Here is a 17,685-nt window from a genome sequence, read left to right on the forward strand (position 1 = left end):
TGCGACAGTGAAAGAAACGACTACCGCAGCCATCTTTACGACGGGGGGGGTGCGGGCGCCTAACACTTTCAGCTTTGCGACAGCGGCACCGACAACCCCGCCCTCGTCGAGGCTGGCGACAACTTGAAGTATTAGCTTTATGGCAAGAGGAGGAAGTGTCTTCTCTTCATGCTACAAGCTTCAAAACTGTAAATGGAAACCGGCAGCTTTATATATGGAAACCTCCGCCCTCCACACCGCTGAGACCGGATATGTCTTGCGACAGTGTCTCAAACCCTCCAACTTTGTATCACACCTCTCGTGAGAGGCAAAGCGGACCGACTTTTGGGGAAAAAAGGGCTCACGGATGTTTCCAGTCAAGCCCCCTTTGAACTCTAATCCAATCAACTTTAGATTTTAAAGCCACGAATAAAAATCCCAAAGAAATCCCGGCAGAGTTTCAAGCAACAGTGCTGACAGTCCCAAAAGATTCCCACAGCTATTAACAAGTCGCCAACCCGACTCCGACGCTCACGCTACTGTTGGATGACTGTGACGTCACAAGGCCCCTGGGAGGACAGGAACAAATCCAAGAGACAAAGATTTGGGAGGGAGGGACAAAATGGGAGGGGCAACCGGGGGCGGGGCTCTCAGCCCCAGGTCCCTATATAGTCTTGATTCAGCCCACTGCGACTCCAAAGAGCATAGGGGGAGGACCCTGATGGCCTAGGCGTTCCCCCCTGCCGCGGTGGGGGCGGGGCCTGAGGGACGGGTTCTCTGAATGGCCTCCTGGTGGGGCAATGCAGAAGCAGGAATTTTTGGGTGCTGCTGGCGGCCTCAACCGGGAATCTCCTGGAGGGGCAACCAGCGGAGTGCCACGAGGCAGCAGAGGAATCGAGGCAGGCTCGGGGCTGCCCTCCGGAGCAGTCTTGTCTCCTGACTCTGGGCTCTCCCTACACTCCGCAGGAATAGTAATCAGAAGCCCTACTAGTTATAGTTCGCCCTCTGGGCTGGTAGCGGTTCACGGTTCCAGCCCCAGCCAGCATCCTGGGGAGGTTGTGGGCCACAGCCTTGCAGCCAGCACATTCCCTGGAGGATTTAATCCCCCCTTTCCTGGAACCTATGTATCCGGGACGTCAGGCTTTGGGTCCAAGGGGCCTGGAGTGCACAACTCAGGATGCAGTCCACGCTCCGGGTCAACTTGCTTGCACCCCCACAAACCCTATGAAGATCGGCCCCGTAGCATCCTAAAAAACAGTAGCTCCACCTCGGTGCATAAATCCTCCAGTGCGGAAAGGTAAGGATCCCAGCTCAGTTCACAGGCAGCATGGAGCCAGGAGGGAGGGGTTCCGAACACAGGAGGGGGCGGAGCCAGGAGGGAAGAGACAGAGTCCTGAGAACTAGAAGTGAGAGTAGGTGAGGGCAATTGAATGGAAAATGTGAGGTTCCAAGTTTTGAGGAGAGCAACAGGTACCAGATAAACTCTGGCTATATAGTACGTGATTATCATTAGGTGTGACCCCCAACCCCAACCCCTAACCCCCTACACCTCTGGAAGGGCAAAGGGGTAGAATAAAACATTTTGAATGACTGAAAGAATTAGGGAGGAGGTCACTGGAAGGTTTCCTCCCCCTTTTTTGTGTCCTTTCCCGACTGCAGGAAAAAGTCTCAACACTGGGATGAAATGAATATCTTGGCCACTTACCACCCTGCTGACAAGGACTATGGATTTATGAAGGTGGATGAACCTAGCACTCCCTACCACAGGTGCTGAGCCTTCATCCCTAGCCCTTCAACCCAGAGTCTCTTCCCTATTCAAAGAAGGGGTGTGGCCAGGGTGGCTCAGTGGATTGAGCTTCGTTCCATGGACTGAGAGGTCCAGGCTGAATTTCTGGTCAGGACATATTACGGAGCTTGTGGCTCCATCCCCAGCTGGTGGTGGTGGTGGGGGGGGTGTGTGATTTTTCTTTCTAAAAAATCAATAAAAACTTTTTTTTTTTTTTTTAAAGAAAAAGGAGGGGACAATGGTGAAGAGGCAGAGAAGACTCAGGAACTCTACTGCCTAATGCCCCCCTCCCTGCACTGCTTCCTCTCTCCTCTGCAGGCTGCAGGACAGTGATGAGAACCTGCTCCCAGGGCCTTCTCACACAGTGACCCCTGAGGCACTAACAGAGAGGTGAGAGTTCTGTCAGAGATCAGTAGGGACGTGGGGTATCTTCTTCCCTCTACTCCTGAACTCTGGGATCAATTTTTTGACCCCCCAAATGGGAGGTACTACATTTCCCATCTGGCCAAGGCTAAGGTGGGGGAGTCAGCCAGCTTGGCCCCATCTCCCACCTGCCCCCATTGTTTTCTCCCTTCAGTGTCCCCAACTAGACTCCCTCTTCTTCAGGTTTGCAACGATGGACAATTTCTACCCCAAAGTCCTTCAGCACGGTGATAACAGAAGCTCAGGGTCTTCAGACAACTTTTCCAAAACATGTGAGATGAGGGTTGGGGATTGAATGGAAAGGGGAGGTGGAGCGGAACCTTCAGCAAGAGCATGGCAGGAAAGCTGAGCTCTTCAACTGGCCCACAGACTCCAGTGATTTTGAGAAGCGCCGCAAGGCACACTACAGTGAAGGAAAGTTCCTCAAGACTCAGAAAAACCTGCCCTTGGGTAATAACAAGAACAGCAATGGGGGTAGTGAAAGTTTGGGCAGTGGCTGTCGAGGTGTGATGCCAGGCCCAGGGTCCAGACCTGTGGAGAGAGGCTGGGCAGGAGGACTGGCCAGAGGAGTCAAAGATGAAATTGACCTGGTTACCAGGAACCACATCCTAGACGACAAGGGTTAGTAGTTATGATGGCACCCCAGGGACTCAAGGGAACTGTAGTCTAGAGCCTTCTTCCTCCATGGGCATCATTGGCCAAGAGCCCTGACCTGAGGGGGAGGAAATGCTGGGAGGTGACCCCAGAGAAGACAGAGGGGCAGTTGGGGTGAGTTCCCCATCAGGATAGTCCCCAGGGAAGTCTGGCTGATGAGGAGGAACAGAAAACCCAAGAGACCTGTGGGGGATGGAGAGGTCATTAACAGTTTTCTAAAATGGAAGGAGGTAATAGAAGTGAGATGAGAACCTGGGGCTTGAGCTTCCCCCCTGTGGTGGTGGTGGAGTAACAGTGAACACCTGGGGGGCCTGGACACCCTAGGTGGTCTAAGACTCAGATTAATTTGGGTGACTCCTCAGATTCCTCTACCTCCAGAAATCAGTCCCCAGCTTCAGCCATCATCATGTTGGACAAGGAGGTTGAACTGCAACGAAATGAGTATTATAGTAAAGGAAGATACCTCAGGTGCTGTCCTCACCCAGAGCCTGAGGAGGACGTGGAAGATGAGCAGCAGGACAGTAAGAGTCAGACTGGGTCAGGCTGGGGGCGGGAGGACTTATGGGTGCCCCAGTCCTGATCCTGTGATGCTTTCAGGCACTACAAGCTTGAACTGGGTGAGTGAGAATGCCATAAGAACTGAGGTCCGTTTGCTGGAACACACGAAAAGCCCCCATCGGGATCACAGGCCATCAAGAACTCCCTGATAATGACACTGCAGCCTGGTGAGGGCACTAAGACACCGTGTCACTGGGCCTGGCTCTTGGAAAGCTCCCACCCCCCCTTACCTCCACTCCCTTCAAGCCAGTAGATCAGCAACAGGTAGTGTGCAAGGCCCACACTGTACAGAGAGGAACCAGGGAGGATCATAAGTGGTTGGGATCCCCCTCCAACTTGACATGATCGGCTGGTCCTAAGTCTCCTCCTTGACTTCTCTCTGCCACCTACCCCACTCCTGGTACTGCCCTGTCCAAAAGTGAGTCCCAGGCAGTGTCTGACTGGTGTTAGTGTCTGGCATCCAAGGGGCTGAATTGCCAAAGCACAGAGGGGGAAATTAGAAGCAACCCAAATTTCCCAAACCAAAACGAGTGTAGATATGAGCCTGGGCAGGGGCAAGGGACTGCCTGCACTGGCCAGGGAGGGAGAGGAACTAAGGGTAGGTTCTAGAGAGTCTGGAGGTCATATGAACCAGATCTCATGCCTGCTCATCCAACCCCTCCTCTCTACAGATGAACCCTGCAGCTTTGATGGACTCAGGAAGAGGAAGCCACGCAATAGAAAAATGTAGCCAGCTGGAGATGGGGAGGGGGCCAACCTTCCCCTGCCCTCACCACCTTAGGGGTGGAAAATAAAGAGAAGAAGAGCAAGAGTCTGGGTCCTGTGAATTGGGGGCCCAGGTGGGACCTGCTCAGTCACTGAAGAGAGAGGAGGGAGGGAAGTTCACACACAGGAAATTATGAGCAGCCACAGCAGAGAAGTCTGGGGGACTGGAGTCCAGAAGATCTTCAGAGTTTGAGAAGGCCACACTGCAGCAGGAGGACAATGATTGATGGGATTCAGTCAACCATAAATTCACCAGTATCATCTTTAATCCTTACAACAACCCTGGAGCGGGGGTTGTCATCCTCATCTTCCAGATGAGGAAACTGAGGAATCAGAGGGCTGGCCCAGGGTCATGCAGCCTCTAAGTGACCAAGCCTAGATTTGAATCTATATCTGCCAGACTCAAAACTCAACCACTAAAGGGGAAAGAAGCAGAGAGAGACTCAGCCGCCATAGGAAGGTGACAGCAGATAGTCTCCAAAAGCGAGGGCGGGGCTGTGGCTTCTCTGATCTCAGGCCCCTCTCCTCTGCCCAGGCCCCGCCTCTGCCCCTCCCAGTGCTGCCTGGAGTGTAGGGTGAGAGCTCCTCCTGGGACACCCCTTCCCCTTGGGGAAAGAACTGTGACTACCCCCCTTCCCCAGGCTCTACCCAAGAAAGAACGCTTTTCTCCTTTCTCACCAACGCCCCTCGGGGGCAGGGAGTGCCTCCACCTGCATCCCCACCCGCCTGGCCCCAGGACCCACTGGCCTGAAGTGATCAAGCTGAGATGACAGTGAAGCTGGATTTCGAGGAGTGTCTTAAGGACTCACCTCGCTTCCGGTAAGTGTACGGAAAGTCTTGGGGGCAGAGCAGGGGTAGTCCGACACCCTCTACACACACACACACACACACAACCTTCCCTACGCCAGATGTCCTAATAGGGGATATGTCTCAAAGGGACAAGATCAAGCTGTGGGCCAAAGTAGTACCTCTGCTATCAAACCCAGAGAGGGGCCTCCAGTCTCTCACCCCCAGAGCTGGCATTCCATCCTTCCGCTCATTAGGACCCCTGCCCCTCCCCCAGCACCTGCCCTGGGCGGTTAGCAACTTCCTGCCCTCACCACATCCACCCTCTTTCTACCCTTCCTGCTCTGGCGTAGGCTAGAGTAGCTCCCACACTGTGGAGTGGGTGAACAAAAGAAGGCTGATGGGTGGGCCTTCTTAACCCACTAGCTTTTTTGGTCTGTACCCTCTACCCTCTAACCCCAACCCCTGACCTGACCTTGCCAAGGTGGACAGACCAGATGTACCCAAGCTCTGTTTCCTTGACGCCATCCCTCCTTTCCCAGGGCCTCTATTGAGCTGGTGGAAGCTGAAGTGTCGGAACTGGAGACCCGACTGGAAAAGGTGACTCAGGGTCCAATTGAAATGAGAAGGGTGGAACCAGGAAAAAAGTTAGAGACAGAGGATGAGTCCCAGGGATTATTGAATGCTAATCATGTGGAGTAGATACTTGGGGGCAACAAGGAAGCAAAAATGGTTCTGTACCCACAAGGAGCTCGGGATCTTGGAAAACAAATCTCACTTGTGGACTTACCCTGTCAGCTCTTGAGCCTTGCACTATGCCAGCCCTAGGCTGTTGGGTAGAGTAAGACTACTTCTGCCCCGGGAGCCCATCCCTGGCCACTCTATAAAACAGCACATGTGCATGTACAAACACATGTACTCCCATCCCCTTATTGGCGTTATTTTTCTTTACATAATTTATCTCAATCTGACATTATATATTTCTTGCTGTATTAGTTTTCTAGTGCTGTATAATCAATTATTTCAAATTTAGTGACTTATTAATACATATTTTTATCATGATTTCAGTGGGTCAAGAGTCAGGGACAGCTTAGCCGGTCCTCTGCTCAGGGTCTCACAGGGTACAGTGAAGGTGTTGGTTGAGACTCAGTCTCATCTGAAGCTCAGGATTTTCTTCCAAGCTCACGTGTTTCAGGACTGAGGCCCTCATCTTCTAGAAGCCACCAAGTCCCCTTCCATGTGGCCCTGTCCAAAGGCAGTCATAGCTGCTTGTTTCTTCAAGGCCCCAGGAGAGTCTCCCTTGTGTGCGCTGGCAAGATGGTGTCAATTTATATTGGAATGTAATCACAGGAGTGAGTCCATCACCTCTGCCATGTGGTATAACCTAATCATGGAAGTGCCACCCCATCACCTTTGCCATATTCTGTTGGTTAGAAGCAAGTTCCAGGTCTCACTTCTACTCAAGGGGTAGGGGTTGTGCAAGGGTGGGAATTGTTGGGGGTCACCTTAACACGTGTCTGTCATGCTATTTTTGCTGTTTTTTTCTTGTCTCCTTTTCCTCACTAGAATGTTAAGTGTCATCAGGAACTTTTATTTTTTATTTTCTTTATCCTCACCCGAGGACATTTTTCGATATTTTGTACAGATAGAGTGGGAGGGAGAGAGAGAGAGAGAGAGAGAGAAAGAAACATCGACGTGAAAGGGACACATCGAGTGGTTGCCACCCACCCAACCAACCAGGGCCGGGGACAAACTGCAACTGAGGTACATGCCCTTAGCGGGAACCAAACCTAGGTCTCTCCGGACCGCAGGCCGACACTCTAACCACTGAGCCAAACCGGCCACAGCTGTCATCAGGGATTTTTATGTTTTGTTTTTGCTCAGTGCCTCCACCATGGCCTGAAAGTTAGTGGATGACCAACTAATACATACATACATTTTTTAATTACATTTTTTTTTATCCTCACCCGAGAACATTTTTCCATTTTTTTGTTCAGATAGAATGGAAGGGAGAGAAAGAGGAAGAGAGAGAGAGAGAGAGAGAAACATTGATGTGAAAGGGACACATCGAGTGGTTGCCACCCTCACGACCCAACTAGGGCCGGGGACAAACTCCAACCGAGGCACGCACCCTTAGTGGGAACCGAACCTGGGTCTCTCTGGACCGCAGGCCAACGCTCCAACCACTGAGCCAGACCAGCCAGGGCTTTTAATTAAACTTTTTATTTTGAATTAATTATAGATTCAGAAGAAGTTGCAAAAACAGTACAGGGAGGTCCCACATACCCATCACCCAGCTGTTCCCAGTGGTGGCATCTTACATAACTGTGGTCTACTACCAAAACCAGGAAATTGATCTTGGCATAATGCAATTAACTGTCTACAGACCTTACATGGATTTCACCTGTTTTGCATATACTCTTTTATAAAAATCTTTGTGTATAATTCAATGACACTTCATCATGTGTATAGATTAGTGGTTCTCAACCTGTGAGTCGCAACCCCTTTGGGATCGCACGACCCTTTCACAGGTGTCGCCTAAGACATAACAGTAGCAAAATTTCAGTTATGAGGTAGCATCAAAAAATAATTTTATGGCCCTGGCTGGTTTGGCTCAGCGGTTAGAGCATCGGCCTGTGGTCCGGAGAGACCTGGGTTCAGTTCCCGCTAAGGGCATGTACCTCAGTTGCAGTTTATCCCCGGCCCTGGTTGGGTCGTGTGGGTGGCAACCACTCAATGTGTCCCTTTCATGTCGATGTTTCTCTCTCTCTCCCTCCCACTCTATCTGAACAAAATATGGGAAAGTGTCCTCAGGTGAGAATAAAAAAATAATAATAATTTTACAGTTGGGAGTCACCACAACATGAGGAATTATATTAAAGGGTCGCAGCATTAGGAAGGTTGAGAACCACTAGTATAGATTCTTTTTTTTTTTTTTTAATGTTTTTTAAAATTGATTTTAGAGATAGAGGAAGGGAGATAGACAGAGAGAAACATCAATGTGAGAAAGAAACATCAATTGGCTGCCTCCTGCATGCCCCCTACTGGGGATGGAGCCCGAAACCTGGGCTTGTGCCCTGACCAGGAATCAAATTGGTGACATTTTTGTGCATGAGATGATATTTGACCAACTGAGTCACACTGGCCAGAGCTCATGTGTATAGATTCTTATAACCAGCATCACACTCAAAATACAAAATTCCTATCACCACAAAGGAACTCTTTTATTTTACCCTTTGTAAGGATACCCTCCTGTCCCTTTCTCTAATCCATGATGACCACTCATCTGTTCTCCATCTCTAGACTTTTGTCATTTCTAGAATGTTATGTAAATGGAATCATACAGCTCTGGCCAGTTTGGCTCAGCAGTTAGAGCGTCTGCCCGCAGACCAAAGTGTTGCGGATTTGATTCTGGTCAAGGGCACACCCATAGCTCAGTTGCGGTTTGTCTCTGGCCCTGGTTGGGGTCATGTGGGAGGCAACCAATCGATGTGTCTCTCTCACCCTGATGTTTCTCTTTTCCTCTCCCTCCCTCCCTCCCACTCTATTTGAAGATAAATAGAAAAATATCCTTGGGTAAGGATTTTAAAAAAAAGGAATCATACAATATGTGACCTTTCAATTCTGGCTCCCCCCCCACACACACACACTCAGAATAATGTCCTTGAAGTCTATTCAAGTTGTTGTGTATCAACGTATCAGTAATTCATTATCAATGGTTCATATATGAATAGTTTATTCCTTTGCATTGCTGTGTATCATTCTATTTTGTGGATGTACCAGTTTGTCACTACTTCAGTCTTATGAAAGTTTCTTACTCAGATATATGAGGGAGAGGGGCAAATAAGGAAAAAACTGGACACTCAGTCCCCCAACCCTACACAGTGGAGTTGTGAGCATCTGGGTTTTTGTCCCTTGTCAAAGACACTCCATGGGGACATCTGATAAGGTTTGATCTTAACCAATTTCCTGACCATTACTGACCCTGCTAGCCAACTCAAGCTACATTTCCCTGAAGCCTTCACTAGCTCTAAAAAGTGTTTTTCAGTTCAACAAAAGTTCACTGGGCAAAGGTGACAGGCTCCAGTCACTTGCTCTATTCCAGATACAGTGACTCCAGCCAGAGCCAAGTGGCACCACCTCAGGTGCAATGCAGTTCCTGCAGGTAACAAGGGCCAGGGGTCAGCAGCCTCATTTGGGTTTCTGGCTCAGCCACCTGGCTCTCCCAGAGAGACCCTCCTCAGGATAGTCACTTGTCCCCTTGGTTATCAAGCCTCCTTGTTTGTCAACTGGGACCAGACACAATGGGCTTTAGGAGCCCCCTAGCATGCCATCTTCACCCTGACCCTGTGGCCTACTGATCAATTTATATTTATGAGGGAATATTCAATGAACACAGAAAGGGACAAGTCCAGACGGTTAATCCTGGAGGACTTACACCAGTTAGGTAGAGCATTCATCCTGTGAGCCAGACAGTTCATGAGGATGGAGTTTCCCCGGAGCTCTGGATCCAAACAGTTGGAGAGACACATGGGAATGGACAGAGAAAGACATTTTTGAGGTGAAGCTGATACTGGCTTCGGTGACAGGCTGGGAGGAATTTTGTTCCAGGAGAGACAGAGCAGTGGGTGTAAAGTGACAGAGATGAGAAGGTGCCAAGTCTGTGTCAAACTGTGAGAGCTGGACTGGGCTATAGAGAAGTATGGGCAAGGTTGTGAAAGAGGGGCAATAGCCTAGGGGAAGGGGCGAGGAAGTGGGACAGGGGTAGGGCTTGCTATCGACTATGGTGGCACATGGCATGACTCTCTGTTGCCTGTTGCTTCCTAGCTCCTCAAGTTAGGTAATGGCCTCCTGGAAAGTGGGCGCCATTACCTTGCTGCTGGCCATGCCTTCATTGTCGGCATTTGTGATCTGGCCCGCCTGGGTCCACCAGAGCCCATGATGGCGGTATGTGTAGGGCCCTAACCAGGGTGGGATGGGGTCTGACATGAAGAGAGATCCTGTGGAAGCCTGAGGAGGGTTGATCTGGGGTCTGCAGGTCCCAGGCCAGAGCAGGGCTGGTACTGCCATCTGAGACAACCACAGTAGGCTGATCTAAAGATGGGAGGGCCTGGGAGGGAGAGGGCCCGCCCCCACCCTGGCCGTTTTGGCTCAGCAGTTGGAGTGTTGGCCTGCGAACCAGAGAGTCCCGGGTTCGGTTCCCGCTAGGGGCACATACCAAAAATAAAAAATAAAAAAAATAAAGATGGGAGGGCCCTACACCACCCACCCCTATGCCACCCCACCCCCATGCTTGGTACTCTCTCTCTCTCTCTTCTCTCTCTGCCTCTTCTTGCCTAGGAGTGTCTGGACAAATTCACTGAGAGCCTGAACCATAAGCTGGACAGCCACTCAGTGAGTGAGGATAAGTAGGGCAGATGCAGGGAGCGGGGTTGTCTGTGGTCCTGATCTTTACCTTCCAGTTTCTGCTTCCCCTCAGGAGCTTCTAGATGCCACCCAGCACACGCTGCAGCAGCAAATCCAAACTCTGGTCAAGGAGTGAGTGTTGGGAGGGAAACTACCCTCCACCCTATTCCCATTATCACAGGGGCTTCCCTGAATGAAGCTGTGAGCCTAGGAGTTTCTGGTGGCTTGATTGCTATCTCCCACCCAAGAGCCCCCAGGGAGTTCTGACTGTACAGAGGCTAACTGACAGGCTATGAGTGGGTCTGCTCTTGGGACTTTTCTGCTAGGGGCAGGTGGATATATCTGTGATTCTTTGTATTCCTCTCCCCAAGAGGTCTCCGGGGTTTTCGAGAGGCTCGTCGGGATTTCTGGCGAGGTGCTGAGAGCCTGGAGGCTGCTCTTACCCACAACGCAGAGGTCCCCAGGCGCCGGGTCCAGGAGGCAGAAGAGGCAGTAGCTGCTTTGAAGACTGCTCGAGCTGGGTACCGGGGACGGGCACTGGATTATGCCCTGCAGGTGCCTGTCCCCACCAGTCCTCTTGGAGTACCAGGGCCTCAGTCACCTCAAGGCTAGAGAGTCCCTGGTGTGCATTGGGAGGGGGCACTATGTTTTCAAGACTGACCTGAGGTATTTTGGGGCCCTCAGATCAATGTGATCGAGGACAAGAGGAAGTTTGACATCATGGAATTCGTGAGTTGCAGTGGTGGTAAGGGCAAGGTGGGGAGGAGCCTGCTGATGGAGAACAGGAGGGAAGAGGGAAGTACTGCAAGGTGTTTCCTCAGCTCTGCCCCCTGCCCACCTTGGCCCCAGGTGCTGCGTTTGGTGGAGGCCCAGGCTACACATTTCCAGCAGGGCCACGAGGAGCTGAGCCGGCTGGCCCAATATCGCAAGGATCTGGGTGCTCAGGTAGGGCTCCATGGAACAGGCAGGTGGTACAGGGTAGTGGGCTCTGAGGTGACTTTCCTGGCCTAGTTGGGGGAGGCTCGGGCCATCTGAGATGCCCCTCCTATGTCCAGTTGCACCAGCTGGTTTTGAATTCAGCTCGAGAGAAGAGGGACATGGAGCAAAGACATGTGCTACTGAAACAGAAGGTGAGAGGTGGGACTGCTGGAGGGAGGCATATGGGCACGGGGCCTTGCTTTCTGCTCACAGAGTTGCCTTTTGACCTTTCTGTGCCCTCAGGAGCTGGGTGGGGAGGAGCCAGAGCCAAGTCTCAAAGAGGGGCCTGGTGGCCTGGTCATGGAAGGACATCTCTTCAAACGGGCCAGCAATGCATTTAAGACCTGGAGCAGGTGAGGAGAGGGCACTCCAATCAGCCATACCCATCCAATTAATACCTTTTCGAGTGGTTATAGTTTGCTAAGCACAGCAAGGAAAAAGACAAACCCCCCTCTCTTTTTTTTTTTTTTTTTTTATCCTCACCCGAGGATATTTTTCCATTTTTTGTACAGATAGAGTGGGAGGGAAAGAGAGGAAGGGAGAGAGAGACAGAAACATCGACGTGAAGGGACACATCGAGTGGCTGCCACCCGCACGACCAACTAGGGCTGGGGACAAACTGCAACATGCCCTTAGCGGGAACCGAACCCGGGTCTCTCTGGACCGCAGGCCGACGCTCTAACCGCTGAGGCAAACCGGCCAGGGCCAAACCCCCCTCTCTTTAGATAGTTTACATTCCATCAACAAAGACAATAATATAATTAAGTAAATGCTATATTAATATACATTATGTTAGAAGGTAAGAGTACTAGAGAAGAAAAATAGTAAAGTAAGGGATGTGGATAGCTGAGGAAGGGTTGCAGTATTAAATAGAGTGGTCAGGGTAGGCCTCATGAAAAGGTGACTTCTGAGTGAAGGCCTAAAGGACTTCTGGGGGAAGAATGTTCTGGGCAGAAGGAGGAGCCAGCACCAAGGCCCTGAGAAACCTGGAGCGTTGGAGAAATAGAGAGGAAGCCATGGGTGTGGACAGAGGAACGGAGGAGGAAGTGGTAGGAGATGAAGTTGGAACTAATAGGGGTGTGAATTATGATAGGGCCTTGTCGACTTCTCTAGGGACTTGGGCTCACTCTAAGGGAAATCGGGAGCCATTGCAGGATGGAGAACAGGATGGTGATCTGCTCTAACTTAACTCCTTCCCCTTTTAGGGCCACTGCCAGCCCATATGGGATTTTTGTGCAAATTAGATCCCATATGGGGTCCTTCCCCAAGATACTGAGCCCTTTTTCCAAAATACGGCCATCTGTCAAAAAAAAAAAAAATGTAGCAATAGACTTACTTTGTTAGAAAAGGCATTTTACTGTCATCTGCTGGAAAACTGTCTTCATAAATATATCAAATCTGGGTTGTCCAAGATCTGAATAGCTCCCCTTAGACAGTCTACACAACTGTACACTCTCCTCTGGAACATCTCATGGGACAGTCAGCCCAGGTCTCTCTCCTCTCAGCAAGATCCTTATGGGTCAAAGGACACAAACTCTCTGCTGTCCCTGTCCCAGCATCATCCTGATGCTGCCCACGTCCAAACTCTACTTCTACCTCCTGCAGACGCTGGTTCACTATTCAGAGCAACCAACTGGTTTATCAGAAGAAGTACAAGGTGGGTAGCCTGGGTGCTGGAGGCCTGGGCCCAAGGAGCCCTTTCTTTGCCTCCCTGGACATCTGCCCCCTTATCACCTTCCCCTGCCAGGACCCTGTGACTGTGGTGGTAGATGACCTTCGTCTCTGCACAGTGAAGCTCTGCCCCGACTCAGAGAGGCGGTTCTGCTTTGAGGTGGTATCTCCTAGCAAGTGAGTATAATCCCCAGCAGTGATGTTCTAATATCTCTAAGTCGGTTACAGCTGGAAAGGTAGGGCCAGTCACAAAGGCATCCCTGGAACAGGGGCTTAGAGGTTCCCATGCACCCCTGGCATTAATCCTTTGGTGGCTGGATTGTGGGGCAACCTTGGGGGGGTATAGGGTGATGGGGGATATTTCCAAGTATATAACTTATTGGTGCAGAAATATTTCAGTATAACTGGTACCAGTTCAATACTAGCTGAATGTCAGCCTGCCCATCCTACCACATGCTCCCTAGGCCTCAGACCCTTCCCTGCTCTCCATCCCCTCTCCTGCCCAGGTCCTGCCTTCTGCAGGCTGACTCAGAGCGCCTCCTACAGCTGTGGATCAGTGCTGTGCAGAGCAGCATTGCCACAGCCTTCAGCCAGGCTCACCTTGATGATAGACCTCGGGGTCCAGGCCAGGTACCTTAACCTGGGGGTTCAGGGCCAGGCTGCCCAGGGAGATGGACCATCCCTTCCCCTAGACCCCATGGCCACTCTTTCTTTTTTTGTCTGCCCCAGGGCTCAGGACACCTGGTCATGGGCTCTGCTGCCACCCTGGGCTCTGGCGGAATGACTAGGGGAAGGGAATCTGGCGGAGTGGGGCATGTGGCAGCCCAGGTGCAGAGTGTGGATGGCAATGCCCAATGTTGCGACTGCCGAGAACCAGCTCCTGAGTGGGCTAGCATCAACCTTGGTGTCACCCTCTGCATTCAGTGCTCCGGCATCCACAGGTCACTCCCCAAGTCCCCAATCATGGACCTCATTCTTTCTGGCTACAGTGTTGGGAGGGAACCAAGATAGAGTCCATCACACATTCTCCTCCTTTCTCATCCTGCCCTGGCTTCCTCTTTTAGATTCTGGCTGTCACTGGGCACAGGCTTGGCCTGAGCCTATGGGGCACAAGGTGGATCCAGGTGGGCCCAGCCTCTCATTGTCCCAGTCTAGCCAGGGTTGGGAGAAACCCAGAGTAGTTTATTGGCTTGATTGGAGGAGGTGTGGGGTCAGGGCTGCTGAGGATGGGTGAGCCAACGAAGAGCAGAGAGAAGAGGTTGGGAGGCCTTAGCAAGTCTATACAGCCCTCGCCTTGAGTCAGTCTGGTAGAAGAATGGCAGGAAAGAGCTGTCCAGGCCAAAGTGCCAAGAGAGAAGGGAGGTGGATGGAGAGGATGAGCCCTTAAAATGAAATGTAGGAGAAGTGAGAAGAGGGGATGGTGAACAGGTAGGATCCTGCCAGATGCAGGTGAAGGCTACGTGGCCCCAGCTGCCCTGCTGCTTCCTGGCCCAGTGCCTCTGTGTGGCCCCCCAAGCAAGACTTGTCTACAAGTCTTCTCAGGAGCAGCAGCCATTCCCCCAGCTGCTGCCTCACATAGACCTGACTTCTACTTTGGCCCTCCAGGAGCCTTGGAGTTCATTTTTCCAAAGTTCGGTCTCTGACACTTGACTCGTGGGAGCCGGAACTAGTGAAGGTGACTTGGGGGTGTTATGAAGAGTGTGGGGGTCGGGTGGGTTGAGGATAGGGCTGCAGAGCCCCGAGAGTTCAAACACTCCCCCAACCCTACCTGATTGTCTACCTCTGCCTTGGTTCCTGCAGCTTATGTGCGAGCTGGGAAATGTAGTCATCAACCAGATCTATGAGGCCCGTGTGGAGGCCATGGCAGTGAAGAAGCCAGGGCCCAGCTGCTCCCGGTGAGGCTAGGGGGAAGGGTTGGGTTGCCCTCTTCACAGGAAGGGAGGAGGGTCTGGAATAGGAGGGAAGACTGTCCCCTTCTTCCCCCCACCCCTCAGGCAGGAGAAGGAGGCCTGGATTCATGCCAAATACGTGGAGAAGAAGTTCCTGACCAAGCTTCCTGAGATTCGAGGGCGAAGAGGTGGTCGGGGGCCCCCAAGGGGGCACCCTCCTGTGCCCCCAAAGCCTTCCATTAAGCCTCGGCCAGGGAGCTTGAGATCCAAGCCAGGTATAGGGTTGGTTGGGCATTAATTAAGCACCTTCTGTGTGCTCATCACTGTTCCACCTGGTGGGGAGGTTCAGAGTATGAGGCCCAGGCCTGCCTTTTGAGAATGTGGAGGAGCCAGACCACATCAGCACTGGTCGTAGAAGGTAACAGTTCTAGAGGTTATAGTGAAGAATAGGAAGAAGCATGGGGCTGGGAGTAGGCAGGAGGGCTATGTAAGGGTGTCAACAGCATGGGAAAAGTCAGGAGTCATAATGAACTAGGATCTCCGAAGGCCTGTGAAGGCGGATGTGAGTTTGGCTGGAGCAGAGGGAGCCAAGAGAACTGAGGCAGACCTTCAGTGAGTCAGCTCACCCACAACATCCCAGCCAGTCTGGGTGGTTGGACAAGAAGAGGTGAATGATGCTTTCTAACCCTAGTCCCCTCCCATACACACACATACACACTCACACACACCTCCACTTCCCACCAGTCCTCAGAATCTTGAAGGCCTCCCCACAATTGAGAAGTGACCTACCCCGTTACAGCGTCAGGGGACTTTGCTGAGGGTTTTCTTCCCAGACTCAAAGCTGATTCTCCCTAATAGGGTCGCCCTCTGATGACCTGGGCAGCCTGCACCCTGGGGCCCTGCTGTTTCGAGCTGCTGGGCATCCTCCATCCCTCCCCACCATGGCTGATGCTCTCGCCCATGGAGCTGATGTCAACTGGGTCAACACGGGTCAGGAGAATGCCACGCCACTGATCCAGGCCACAGCTGCTGTGAGGGTCTTGCCAGCTTCCCCACCCCACCCTAAGGCTCTGACTCTTCTTCACTACTCCTGACTTTCTTACCCCTCCCTCCACCCATACGGTGTGATAACCAATAGAGACTGTTTGCTAAGAATGTATGATTTGGAGGTAAACAACCTGGGTTTGAATCCAGGTTCTCCCTACTTACAGTTATGAACCTCTTTGTGCCTCAGTTTCCTCACCTGTAAAATAAGGATCCCACACCTCATTAGGTTATACTGTGAATGTGGATGTAATGTATAGATACATGTAAAGAGCTAGAGCAGAGCCTGACACCTACTGTACCCCTAAACTCCTGATCCCATACCCCACCCTCTTAACTGACCCCTCTCTAAAAATCTTTAAATCTGCCTCTAAAGCTGCCACCCTCTCTCCCCATTCTCCACTTCTTGATGCAGAATTCTCTACTGGCCTGTGAGTTTCTCCTCCAGAATGGGGCGAATGTGAACCAAGCAGACAGCCATGGCCGGGGCCCGCTCCACCACGCAACCATCCTTGGCCACACTGGGTAGCAGTGGCAGCAATGATGGTCTTGGGGAGGAAGGTTCCAGATGGGATGAGCTGCTGGCTAAACCTGGCTATCCTCTCTAGACTGGCCTGCCTGTTCCTGAAACGGGGAGCTGACCTGGGAGCTAAGGACTCTGAAGGCAGGGACCCTCTGACCATCGCCATGGAAACAGCCAATGCTGACATCGTCACCCTGTAAGGATGTCTGAAGGGGCAGGTCTAGCACTTGCACCTTTTACATGGGTGTGGCTAACTACAAGGCCCCAATGTGCCAGGGGAGGCCTGGGGAGGGGAGGACCAGGCAACAGAATGCCCCCAAGTGTTGATTGGGGTGTGGAGTAGCAAGGGTGTGGGCAGGATCCAGGATGGTGGGCTCATCCTGAGACTCATCATTCATCAACATTGTTGTCAAGCATCCTTTAAGCACTAGACCTTGCTCAGCAAACCCAGCTCAGTGGATGGGAAGCTGGGGTCAGAGGGAATGGGGAGATTGTCATTCATTCCTTAATTTCTTCCTCTTTAGGCTTCGATTAGCAAAGATGAGAGAGGCGGAAGCAGCCCAGGGCCAGGGAGGTAAAGTGCACCCCCCCCCGTGTCCATCATTGTAACTCTGGGCTTCTGGCCTCTAATGATCTGTACCCCTCATGTTCAGCTTCATTGATTAAGTCTATTATTTATTGAACAAATATGTATTGGGCATATTTGACATGTCGGGCCTCAATACAAAGAAAAGGCAAGAGCTGTGCCCTGATAGCTCAGGTGTTTCCTCCACCTACACTCTTAGCAGGACCGTTGGCTGTCCCCAGCATACTCTTCTGAGCTAGGGGACCAGCCACTGGTTGGGACTCCCAGTCCTTTCTCCCTCCTCTCAGGAGATGAGACATATCTTGACATCTTCCGTGACTTCTCCCTTATGGCATCGGACGACCCGGAGAAGCTGAGCCGGCGTACTCATGACCTCCACACGCTTTGATTCCAGGCCTTTGAGGGCCCGAGACACCCACCCTTTCTAACCCACGGCCCACCCTGTGGCCATTAAAGCCTTTGTGCTTTGGCCCCGCTGGTGTGGCTCAGTGGTTGAGCATGGACCAATGCACCAAGAGGTCACTGGATCGATCCTCAGTCAGGGCACATGCCCAGGTAGTGGGCCAAATCCCCAGTGTGGGGCATGCAGGAGGCAACCAATCCATGTTCTCTCTTATGGATGTTTCTCTCTCTCTCT

General features: G+C 51.8%; 2 protein-coding genes across 3 annotated transcripts; both read left to right on the forward strand.

The window, feature by feature from the left end:
- Positions 1–779: 779 nt before the first annotated feature.
- On the forward strand, positions 780–4,584 carry LOC118634492. Its single transcript, XM_036269062.1, has 8 exons — positions 780–1,276; positions 1,639–1,746; positions 2,084–2,155; positions 2,372–2,460; positions 2,558–2,809; positions 3,205–3,363; positions 3,440–3,567; positions 4,072–4,584. The coding sequence occupies exons 1-7, from the start codon at positions 780–782 to the stop codon at positions 3,547–3,549; spliced, it is 1,287 nt and encodes a 428-aa protein (XP_036124955.1). The 3' UTR covers positions 3,550–3,567; positions 4,072–4,584.
- Positions 4,585–4,724: 140 nt separating this feature from the next.
- ACAP1 (ArfGAP with coiled-coil, ankyrin repeat and PH domains 1) lies at positions 4,725–17,615 on the forward strand. Of its 2 annotated transcripts, XM_036269061.1 has the most exons (22): positions 4,725–4,984; positions 5,494–5,551; positions 9,779–9,898; positions 10,292–10,345; positions 10,431–10,489; positions 10,729–10,912; positions 11,042–11,086; positions 11,207–11,302; positions 11,413–11,487; positions 11,579–11,688; positions 12,941–12,992; positions 13,083–13,183; positions 13,513–13,636; positions 13,736–13,947; positions 14,612–14,681; positions 14,807–14,901; positions 15,001–15,170; positions 15,754–15,926; positions 16,355–16,464; positions 16,548–16,658; positions 16,987–17,036; positions 17,336–17,517. In XM_036269061.1, the coding sequence occupies exons 1-22, from the start codon at positions 4,932–4,934 to the stop codon at positions 17,434–17,436; spliced, it is 2,223 nt and encodes a 740-aa protein (XP_036124954.1). In that variant the 5' UTR covers positions 4,725–4,931; the 3' UTR covers positions 17,437–17,517. The 2 variants fall into 2 exon arrangements, with proteins under 2 accessions (XP_036124954.1, XP_036124953.1); XM_036269060.1 differs by having other exon boundaries at positions 4,932–4,984; positions 11,042–11,302; positions 17,336–17,615.
- The last annotated feature ends 70 nt before the right edge of the window (positions 17,616–17,685 follow it).

This window comes from Molossus molossus, unplaced genomic scaffold (genome assembly GCF_014108415.1).
Source record: "Molossus molossus isolate mMolMol1 unplaced genomic scaffold, mMolMol1.p scaffold_m16_p_19, whole genome shotgun sequence".
Lineage (NCBI taxonomy): Eukaryota > Metazoa > Chordata > Mammalia > Chiroptera > Molossidae > Molossus > Molossus molossus.

Coding starts and splice junctions, on each gene's coding strand:
- ACAP1 (XM_036269060.1), top strand. CDS start 4,932: ATGACAGTGAAGCTGGATTTCGAGGAGTGTCTTAAGGACTCACCTCGC. Junction 14,682..14,806: donor GGGAGCCGGAACTAGTGAAG/GTGACTTGGGGG, acceptor TGGTTCCTGCAG/CTTATGTGCGAGCTGGGAAA. Junction 16,659..16,986: donor AATGCTGACATCGTCACCCT/GTAAGGATGTCT, acceptor CTTCCTCTTTAG/GCTTCGATTAGCAAAGATGA.
- LOC118634492 (XM_036269062.1), top strand. CDS start 780: ATGCAGAAGCAGGAATTTTTGGGTGCTGCTGGCGGCCTCAACCGGGAA. Junction 1,277..1,638: donor AAATCCTCCAGTGCGGAAAG/GTAAGGATCCCA, acceptor TCCCGACTGCAG/GAAAAAGTCTCAACACTGGG. Junction 1,747..2,083: donor CCTAGCACTCCCTACCACAG/GTGCTGAGCCTT, acceptor TCTCCTCTGCAG/GCTGCAGGACAGTGATGAGA.